The sequence below is a fragment of the Lucilia sericata genome, unplaced genomic scaffold (genome assembly GCF_015586225.1).
Source record: "Lucilia sericata isolate MDLA Ls3-8-SP2 unplaced genomic scaffold, ASM1558622v1 Contig002224F_arrow, whole genome shotgun sequence".
Lineage (NCBI taxonomy): Eukaryota > Metazoa > Arthropoda > Insecta > Diptera > Calliphoridae > Lucilia > Lucilia sericata.
This window is the reverse complement of record NW_023996054.1, coordinates 2,819-13,384: the sequence shown is the minus strand read 5'-3', so window position 1 is coordinate 13,384 and position 10,566 is coordinate 2,819. Positions and strand designations below refer to the sequence as shown.

General features: G+C 30.8%; 2 protein-coding genes across 3 annotated transcripts; both read right to left on the bottom strand.

Moving 5' to 3' along the window:
- Positions 1–5,004: 5,004 nt before the first annotated feature.
- LOC119613640 (28S ribosomal protein S17, mitochondrial) lies at positions 5,005–5,732 on the bottom strand. Its single transcript, XM_037969667.1, has 2 exons — positions 5,493–5,732; positions 5,005–5,429 (listed from the first exon to the last, which is right to left on the bottom strand). Exons 1-2 carry the CDS (start codon positions 5,598–5,600, stop codon positions 5,070–5,072), a joined length of 468 nt encoding a protein of 155 aa, XP_037825595.1. The 5' UTR covers positions 5,601–5,732; the 3' UTR covers positions 5,005–5,069.
- Positions 5,733–6,357: 625 nt separating this feature from the next.
- LOC119613639 (enoyl-CoA delta isomerase 1, mitochondrial-like) lies at positions 6,358–7,687 on the bottom strand. Of its 2 annotated transcripts, XM_037969666.1 has the most exons (4): positions 7,495–7,687; positions 7,112–7,380; positions 6,901–7,047; positions 6,358–6,841 (listed from the first exon to the last, which is right to left on the bottom strand). In XM_037969666.1, the coding sequence occupies exons 2-4, from the start codon at positions 7,340–7,342 to the stop codon at positions 6,371–6,373; spliced, it is 849 nt and encodes a 282-aa protein (XP_037825594.1). In that variant the 5' UTR covers positions 7,343–7,380; positions 7,495–7,687; the 3' UTR covers positions 6,358–6,370. The 2 variants fall into 2 exon arrangements, with proteins under 2 accessions (XP_037825594.1, XP_037825593.1); XM_037969665.1 differs by lacking the exon at positions 7,495–7,687 and having other exon boundaries at positions 7,112–7,453.
- Positions 7,688–10,566: the final 2,879 nt, after the last annotated feature.

Here is a 10,566-nt window from a genome sequence, read left to right as displayed (position 1 = left end):
TTTCACTGCTATACAAACATAATAGAATGAATAATAATTTTAATTAAATATGTAATGATGATCAATAAAAATTATTATGATTATTAAATATTTATTAAAAGCAAAACAAGACAAGAAAATAAGAAAATATTTAGAAAATTTATAATTACAAAAAATGTTGTTTTATTTAAAGGGTTATTTATTTTAGTCTAATCTATAGTCTGGTCAATAGTAGAGTCAAGTCTGTAGTATAGTCTAAAGTATAGTCTAGTCTATAGTCTATTCTATAGTATAGTCTATAGTATAGACTAGTATCTAATCTAGTCTATAGTCTAGTCTATAGTCTAGTCTATAGTCTAGTCTATAGTCTAGTCTATAGTCTAGTCTATAGTCTAGTCTATAGTCTAGTCTATAGTCTAGTCTATAGCCTAGTCTATAGTCTAGTCTATAGTCTAGTCTATAGTCTAGTCTATAGTCTAGTCTATAGTCTAGTCTATAGTCTAGTCTATAGTCTAGTCTATAGTCTAGTCTATAGTCTAGTCTATAGTCTAGTCTATAGTCTAGTCTATAGTCTAGTCTATAGTCTAATCAATAGTCTAATCAATAGTCTAATCAATAGTCTAGTCTATAGTCTAGTCTATAGTCTAAACAATAGTCTAAACAATAGTCTAGTCTATAGTCTAGTCTATAGTCTAAACAATAGTCTAGTCTATAGTCTAGTCTATAGTCTAGTCTATAGTCTAGTCTATAGTCTAGTCTATAGTCTAGTCTATAGTCTAGTCTAGTCTAGTCTATAGTCTAGTCTATAGTCTAGTATATAGTCTAGTCTATAGTCTAGTCTACAGTCTAGTCTATAGTCTAGTCTATAGTCTAGTCTATAGTCTAGTCTATAGTCTAGTCTATAGTCTAGTCTATAGTCTAGTCTATAGTCTAGTCTATAGTCTAGTCTATAGTCTAGTCTATAGTCTAGTCTATAGTCTAGTCTATAGTCTAGTCTATAGTCTAGTCTATAGTCTAGTCTATAGTCTAGTCTATAGTCTAGTCTATAGTCTAGTCTATAGTCTAGTCTATAGTCTAGTCTATAGTCTAGTCTATAGTCTAGTCTATAGTCTAGTCTATAGTCTAGTCTATAGTCTAGTCTATAGTCTAGTCTATAGTCTAGTCTATAGTCTAGTCTATAGTCTAGTCTATAGTCTAGTCTATAGTCTAGTCTGTAGTCTAGTCTATAGTCTAGTCTATAGTCTAGTCTATAGTCTAGTCTATAGTCTAGTCTATAGTCTAGTCTATTGTCTAGTCTATAGTCTAGTCTATAGTCTAGTCTGTAGTCTAGTCTATAGTCTAGTCTATAGTCTAGTCTATAGTCTAGTCTATAGTCTAGTCTATAGTCTAGTCTATAGTCTAGTCTATAGTCTAGTCTATAGTCTAGTCTATAGTCTAGTCTATAGTCTAGTCTATAGTCTAGTCTATAGTCTAGTCTATAGTCTAGTCTATAGTCTAGTCTATAGTCTAGTCTATAGTCTAGTCTATAGTCTAATCTATAGTCTAGTCTATAGTCTAGTCTATAGTCTAGTCTATAGTCTAGTCTATAGTCTAGTCTATAGTCTAGTCTATAGTCTAGTCTATAGTCTAGTCTATAGTCTAGTCTATAGTCTAGTCTATAGTCTAGTCTATAGTCTAGTCTATAGTCTAGTCTATAGTCTAGTCTATAGTCTAGTCTATAGTCTAGTCTATAGTCTAGTCTATAGTCTAGTCTATAGTCTAGTCTATAGTCTAGTCTATAGTCTAGTCTATAGTCTAGTCTATAGTCTAGTCTATAGTCTAGTCTAGTAGTCTAGTCTAGTCTCTAGTCTAAGTAGTCCTAGTCTATAGTCTAGTCTATAGTCTAGTCTATAGTTAGTCTAGTCTAGTCTTAGTCTAGTCTATAGTCTAGTCTATAGTCTAGTCTATAGTCTAGTCTATAGTCTAGCTATAGTCTAGTCTATAGTCTAGTCTATAGTCTAGTCTATAGTCTAGTCTATAGTCTAGTCTATAGTCTAGTCTATAGTCTAGTCTATAGTCTAGTCTATAGTCTAGTCTATAGTCTAGTCTATAGTTAGTCTATAGTCTAGTCTATAGTCTAGTCTATAGTCTAGTCTATATCTAGTCTATAGTCTAGTCTATAAGTCTAAGTCTAATAGTCTAGTCTATAGTCTAGTCTATAGTCTAGTCTATAGTCTAGTCTATAGTCTAGTCTATAGTCTAGTCTATAGTCTAGTCATATAGTCTAGTCTATAGTCTAGTCTATAGTCTAGTCTATAGTCTAGTCTATAGTCTAGTCTATAGTCTAGTCTATAGTCTAGTCTATAGTCTAGTCTATAGTCTAGTCTATAGTCTAGTCTATAGTCTAGTCTATAGTCTAGTCTATACTCTAGTCTATAGTCTAGTCTATAGTCTAGTCTATAGTCTAGTCTATAGTCTAGTCTATAGTCTAGTCTATAGTCTAGTCTATAGTCTAGTCTATAGTCTAGTCTATAGTCTAGTCTATAGTCTAGTCTATAGTCTAGTCTATAGTCTAATCAATAGTCTAGTCTATAGTCTAGTCTATATTCTAGTCTATAGTCTAGTCTATAGTCTAGTCTATAGTCTAATCAATAGTCTAGTCTATAGTCTAGTCTATAGTCTAGTCTATAGTCTAGTCTATAGTCTAGTCTATAGTCTAGTCTATAGTCTAGTCTATAGTCTAGTCTATAGTCTAGTCTATAGTCTAGTCTATAGTCTAGTCTATAGTCTAGTCTATAGTCTAGTCTATAGTCTAGTCTATAGTCTAGTCTATAGTCTAGTCTATAGTCTAGTCTATAGTCTAGTCTATAGTCTAGTCTATAGTCTAGTCTATAGTCTAGTCTATAGTCTAGTCTGTAGTCTAGTCTATAGTCTAAGCAATAGTCTAGTCTATAGTCTAGTCTATAGTCTAGTCTATAGTCTAGTCTATAGTCTAGTCTATAGTCTAGTCTATAGTCTAGTCTATAGTCTAGTCTATAGTCTAGTCTATAGTCTAGTCTATAGTCTAGTCTATAGTCTAGTCTATAGTCTAGTCTATAGTCTAGTCTATAGTCTAGTCTAGAGTCTAGTCTATAGTCTAGTCTATAGTCTAGTCTATAGTCTAGTCTATAGTCTAGTCTATAGTCTAGTCTATAGTCTAGTCTATAGTCTAGTCTAGAGTCTAGTCTATACTCTAGTCTATAGTCTAGTCTATAGTCTAGTCTATAGTCTAGTCTATAGTCTAGTCTATAGTCTAGTCTATAGTCTAGTCTATAGTCTAGTCTATAGTCTAGTCTATAGTCTAGTCTATAGTCTAATCAATAGTCTAGTCTATAGTCTAGTCTATAGTCTAGTCTATAGTCTATAGTCTAGTCTATAGTCTAGTCTATAGTCTAGTCTATAGTCTAGTCTATAGTCTAGTCTATAGTCTAATCAATAGTCTAGTCTATAGTCTAGTCTATATTCTAGTCTATAGTCTAGTCTATAGTCTAGTCTATAGTCTAATCAATAGTCTAGTCTATAGTCTAGTCTATAGTCTAGTCTATAGTCTAGTCTATAGTCTAGTCTATAGTCTAGTCTATAGTCTAGTCTATAGTCTAGTCTATAGTCTAGTCTATAGTCTAGTCTATAGTCTAGTCTATAGTCTAGTCTATAGTCTAGTCTATAGTCTAGTCTATAGTCTAGTCTATAGTCTAGTCTATAGTCTAGTCTATAGTCTAGTCTATAGTCTAGTCTATAGTCTAGTCTATAGTCTAGTCTATAGTCTAGTCTATAGTCTAGTCTATAGTCTAGTCTATAGTCTAGTCTGTAGTCTAGTCTATAGTCTAAGCAATAGTCTAGTCTATAGTCTAGTCTAGTCTAGTCTATAGTCTAGTCTATAGTCTAGTCTATAGTCTAGTCTATATTCTAGTCGACATCTAGTTTAAATGACTTAAAATTGATGGCTGCGCTGCTGCCGGAAATCTACTCTGTATTAAAGTTTACATTTTCAATGAAACTGTTAAAGGGAGAGTGAAAGGCGTAATAAAACAAACTAATATCTTAATTTTGACCTTTTTAAACGTTGCAATAATGGTTATTAACCTCTGTATTTTCCCCACTTGTTGCTGTAAAGATTTCGCAACTCTACACCCTACACTACAACAAATAAAAAACAAAACTTACCCACAAACACCAAAAGTAAACAAAAAACTTGAGGAATTTTTTTGCAGAAAGTTTTTCTTACATTTCAGAATAAAACAACTTTTTCTCTTATTAAAACATTAACTAACATTACAAAACTATTATTTGAATAAAATATTAAAAATATTTCATGAAATTTAACAATTTTTTTTTATTTTTTACACTTGATTACGATTTTTGCACACAAAACAACGCGCATCACTAGAATTGCAATTGGAAACTGATGAATAAAAAAGGAAACAGGAAGAAGAGAGCGAGAGTAATGATGTTGCAAACAAGGTTGCCAGATGAGTATCATAAATTTGACGTTATATATTCTGTTCTACTCGAAATTGTTTATAGAAAAATGTTTTATACATTGTCCATAGAAGTGTTTTAAACAAAACATTTTCTATAGATAATTATGTTACACTCAAAATATTCTATATGAAATTAAGTGATACAGAAAATTGTCTATAGAAAACAAAATTTTCTGTAGAAAGTAGTGTTATACAAAAAAACAACTATAGAAAGTAGTGTTATGCAAAAATCCAGCTATACAAAATAGTTTTATACACAAAATTTTCTATGGAAAATAGTGTTATACACAACATTTTCTATAGAAAATATACACAACATTTTCTACAGAAAATAGTGTTATACACAACATTTTCTATAGAAAATAGTTTTATACACAAAATTTTCTATAGAAAATAGTTTTATACACAAAATTTTCTATAGAAAATTGTGTTATACACAAAATTTTCTTTAAAAAATTGTTTTAAATTCTTATATTTAATAGAAAAACTGTTATACACAAATATATTTTAAGAAAAAGATGCTAAATTTGTAATTTTTGTTATATTTCTTTATTAAACTAAACCATAATAACAAATAACTACATATGCTAACTAAACAGCAAATGGTTGATCTTTACCATCCTCATGATACTTAATATAAGTTTCACCGTGAGTAAAATCTTTTGTTCCCTCCAAACGACCACGAGGAGGTGCTTTACTATAATCGAATGCTTTTTCTGATTTGCCAAACATACGATTGGCTTCTTCGATTTGATCACGATATTTACCAGCCACAACAGCTTTGCCGGTTAGTGGATCCGTTATGTCACCAAGTTGATAAACAACTTTTTCCACTTTATGGGTAATAAGACGGGTTAAACGCTCGGGCAGTTCACGTATTAAAACAACATCACCGGTTTTGCAGACTTTTTGGGGATCGTGGGCAAAGAAGAATTCATCTTTTTTAAAGTACTATTTGGAAAAGAAAGAAGCTGATAAGTTAAAGTATTTTTTTATTTTTTTTAAGTATTTTACCATATTGAGATTTTTATCCAATTCCATGCGGCGTATGCGAATTTTGGAGGCATTTTGTTTAACACAGGGCATACATTGTCCCATTAGCAATAAATTACGTGCCGACATTGTTTTTAATACAAAATTTCAGGAAAAATTAATAAAATTGTTGAGTTTAGTAGAAAAATTATTAGAAAATGTGAATAACAATTCCAGCTGTTTAATGTGTTATTAATTTGCAGTGAATGGTAGAAGTAAATAAAAGAAGCATTTGCAGCTGTTAGTTTTCAAGATTTGGCAGCACTTTTATGTTTTGCCAGTTTGTTTATTTACATCACAAGTGTCATAATTAGTAAAATCATATTTTCGCGGAAATCGTTAAAAAGTACATATAAATCGAACTTGCGTTTAAGTAATTTTGTTAAATATCTTTAAAGGCAAATATTAAGATGCTTCTTATTTAAATTCAAAACAATTTATAATAAATATAAGGTAAGAAATTTACACAGTCATATGACGAACAAAGCTAACGCCGGCAGACACAAATAAATGGCGATATCTGCATTTTATCAGGTATTCCGCTTGTAAGTAATTTCTAAATTTAAGAAAAATTCATATTTTACAAATTTAACGGAATTACATTTTGCACTAACATCTGCGCTTTAATCTTTGTCACACTTTTGCTGAATGTATTTCGGAGATGGTTAAATTTAAACGGTATCTGTTCAGTCACAAAGTCCTGTCGAAAAGATTTTGGTATTTTGAAAATAATTTGATATCTTATAAACTATTGGGGATAAAGCAACCAAGTGTCATATGTATATTAAGAGCTCAGTTGTGCTAAACTCGTTGAAATTTTAAAAACTTTTTAAAACTTAAAAGCTTATTTAAGATTAATTTTATTCTATTTTCCTTTTATTCTTCAAACTTTCAAGATATTTATCTAACTGCTGCTGAAAATCTGCTTCCATTACACGAGAAACAAATTCACTTTTCTTTGCAACTCTTTCCCTTTCGAATACCTCTAAAACCGATTTCCGAAATTGTAATTTAGTAAGTATCCTAGCGTGTTGATTTACATCTCTTAACGAAGTTATAAATTTTTCACATTTATGAAGACCTTCCTCTTTGCTGTCAGCTATAGCATCGACCAAACCCACATCGAAAGCTTCTGTAGTGCTAAACATTTTGCCCTGAATTAAAGCCAATTCAGCAGTACGTCTTGATACAATATTACAGAATAATGCTTCTACAAAGCTGGGAGGTGCAACGCCTACTTGGGTCTCATTTAAGCCAATGCTAAAGTTAGACAGCATGACTCGATAATCACAACAAATGCCCAATACACAACCACCGGCTGGTGAGTGACCCTGGTGGGGAAGGGAACAAAAGAAAATTAGTAATATTTTTAATAATTCACTATATTTACATTAATTAAAACCGCAGTGGTAAGAGGACTGCTATATAATGTTAAAGCTGCATCGCGTAAAGCTGCATAAACTTGTTCTAGCCTTTCCAGCTGGGGTTTATACAATTCTTTTAAATCCAAACCAGATGAAAAGATTCCATTAATGTTCTATTTTGTTCGAAAATTAATTTATAACTAAAAGGCATTTAGCATCAATTTGTACTAAACTTACCGATGTCAAAATTAAACCTTGACATTTTTGTTCTTCTACGTTTTTTATTGTTTTCTTTAGCTCTTGCAACAATTGCAAATTAAGTGCATTCACTGGTTTTCTATGCAATTTTACAATGGCAATTCCAGTTTTGTTATCTATTTCGGTATTTACAAAGTTTTCCTTTATTGATGACAAACTACGTAACGCCGGTCTTAGTGCTTTTGTATTAATTTTCTTAAAGTACCACATGACTCTAGTTTTGTTTAATTATTAAATATTCTATAAAGCTAAAAGATTGTAAAGAAAACAAAAAACATTTATTCATTGCATCTGTTATCTCAAAGTCCAATTTGTTGTTGCCTGAACAAAAAGAAAAAACAAAAATGACAATTTTGTTATACCCCAACACAAGCAGTACGTCTCTTCCTATGAACTTAACCTGTCATCTGATTATATTTGCCGTATGCAATCAGATTTCTGATTAGACTAAAGACAGCAATTTTTATTGACGATATTTATTTTACATATATACTATCTATGTACATCCGTGCACATATTATCAGTAAATGACTCTGCTTAAGCACTGGTAGCAATCTTGGATGATTAAATGCAATCAGAGGATCTATCTATCTATCTATCTATCTATCTATCTATCTATCTATCTATCTATCTATCTATCTATCTATCTATCTATCTATCTATCTATCTATCTATCTATCTATCTATCTATCTATCTATCTATCTATCTATCTATCTATCTATCTATCTATCTATCTATCTATCTATCTATCTATCTATCTATCTATCTATCTATCTATCTATCTATCTATCTATCTATCTATCTATCTATCTATCTATCTATCTATCTATCTATCTATCTATCTATCTATCTATCTATCTATCTTTCCATCCATCTATTATGATCGGAAATAACAATTATTATCTATTACTACTGTCAGCAAATCCTTTCATTATTACTTTAACTTGGCTGCACTTTTTCATTCTGCTGTTTAGGGTTCTATAAATCGACTTTCGAATAATCGAACAATCGACTTTTTGTCGAAAAGTCGAAATCGACTATTTTGTTCCAAAAAAGTCAATAACTCGACTATCGTCTGTGAAAAAAGTCGAAAAGTCGACTTTGTTAATAAAAGTCGAAAAGTCTGAAAGTCGATAAGTCGAAATGTCGAAAAATCGAAAAAAGTCGGAAAAAGTCGAAAAAGGTCGAAAAGTCGAGAACTCCAAAATTGTAGAAAAAGGTCAACAATAGTCGAAAATTTTAAAAAAGTGGAAAAAAAAGTCAAAAACTCTAAAATAGTCGAAAAAAATCGATAAGTCAAAAAAGTCGGAAAAAGTCGAAAAAAGTAGAAAAAGTCGAAAAAAAGTCGAAAAACGTCGACTATTTATAAAATACTTATAGTCGAAAAGCCTAAAAGTCGAAAATCGACTTTTCATAAAATGCAAAAGGTCGAAAAGTCGACTTTTAACTAAATGAAAAGAGTCGAAAAGTCACGCACATAAAGAAAACAACCCGACGAAAAATAAAACAAACCGTAACAGCTGTTTTATCAAAATAAACATTTTTTTTGGTGTGGTGAGTTATTTTTGTTTACAAATATGTGTTTCTGCACGTGGAAAAGACGCAAAAACTCGTTTTCATTATTTACATTTTCAATATGTGTTTATGCACGTGGAAAAAATTCAAAAAAATTGATTTTCATGATTTACATTAAAAAAAATATTTTTGATCAATTAAAATATGTGTATAAATGTGGAAAGGAACAAATCTGATAAAATATAAATATATTTGGGATTATATCGTTACAGAATGCCTTTTAATAAAAAACATTCAAAAAATGTTACTATGGTCATATATGTATATAAAATGATATATAAGTGCTATCGGACGATCTTGTGCACGATAAAAACCTATATAGAACTTTAAGTTGGAAGTGTAGAAATCGGATGGCATACATTTTTTTCCGGATTTCATCGTTCTAGGGTGTGTACTACAACAACAAACTTTTTTTTTACAAAAAAAGTTACTATAGCCGTATATATACAATGATATATAACTGCTATCGGACGATCTTGTGCACGACAAAAACCTATATAGAACTTTAAGTTGGAAGTGTAGAAATCGGATGACATACATTTTTTTCCGGATTTCATCGTTCTAGGATGTGTACTACAACAACAAACTTTTTTTTTTACAAAAAATGTTACTATAGCCGTATATATAAAATGATATATAACTGCTATCGGACGATCTTGTGCACGATAAAAACCTATATAGAACTTTAAGTTGGAAGTGTAGAAATCGGATGGCATACATTTTTTTCCGGATTTCATCGTTCTAAGGTGTGTACTACAACAACAAACTTTTTTTTTACAAAAAATGTTACTATAGCCGTATATATAAAATGATATATAACTGCTATCGGACGATCTTGTGCACGATAAAAACCTATATAGAACTTTAAGTTGGAAGTGTAGAAACCGGATGGCATACATTTTTTTCCGGATTTCATCGTTCTAGGGTGTGTACTACAACAACAAACTTTTCTTTCACAAAAAATGTTACTATAGCCGTATATATAAAATGATATATAACTGCTATCGGACGATCTTGTGCACGATAAAAACCTATATAGAACTTTAAGTTGGAAGTGTAGAAATCGGATGGCATACATTTTTTTCCGGATTTCATCGTTCTAGGGTGTGTACTACAACAACAAACTTTTTTTTTACAAAAAATGTTACTATAGCCGTATATATAAAATGATATATAACTGCTATCGGACGATCTTGTGCACGATAAAAACCTATATAGAACTTTAAGTTGGAAGTGTAGAAATCGTATGGCATACATTTTTTTCCGGATTTCATCGTTCTAGGGTGTGTACTACAACAACAAACTTTTTTTCTCCAAAAAATGTTATTATGGCCGTATATATAAAATGATATATAACTGCTATCGGACGATCTTGTGCACGATAAAAACCTATATAGAACTTTAAGTTGGAAGTGTGGAAATCGGATGGCATATATTTTTTTCCGGATTTCATCGTTCTAGGGTGTGTACTACAACAACAAACTTTTCTTTTACAAAAAATGTTACTATAGCCGTATATATAAAATGATATATAACTGCTATCGGACGATCTTGTGCACGATAAAAACCTATATAGAACTTTAAGTCAGAAGTGTAGAAATCGGATGACATACATTTTTTTCCGGATTTCATCGTTCTAGGGTGTGTACTACAACAACAAACTTTTTTTTTACAAAAAATGTTACTATAGCCGTATATATAAAGTGATATATAACTGCTATCGGACGATCTTGTGCACGATAAAAACCTATATAGAACTTTAAGTTGGAAGTGTAGAAATCGGATGGCATACATTTTTTTCCGGATTTCATCGTTCTAGGGTGTGTACTACAACAACAAACTTTTTTTTACAAAAAAT

What these genes read in the sequence shown, in the direction of transcription:
- LOC119613640 (XM_037969667.1), bottom strand. Translation starts at nt 5,600, where the DNA reads ATGTCGGCACGTAATTTATTGCTAATGGGACAATGTATGCCCTGTGTT. An exon ending in TGGATAAAAATCTCAATATG is followed by an intron (nt 5,430 to 5,492) that starts GTAAAATACTTA and finishes TTTTCCAAATAG; the next exon opens with TACTTTAAAAAAGATGAATT.
- LOC119613639 (XM_037969666.1), bottom strand. Translation starts at nt 7,342, where the DNA reads ATGTGGTACTTTAAGAAAATTAATACAAAAGCACTAAGACCGGCGTTA. An exon ending in AAGGTTTAATTTTGACATCG is followed by an intron (nt 7,048 to 7,111) that starts GTAAGTTTAGTA and finishes CGAACAAAATAG; the next exon opens with AACATTAATGGAATCTTTTC. An exon ending in CCACTGCGGTTTTAATTAAT is followed by an intron (nt 6,842 to 6,900) that starts GTAAATATAGTG and finishes CTTCCCCACCAG; the next exon opens with GGTCACTCACCAGCCGGTGG.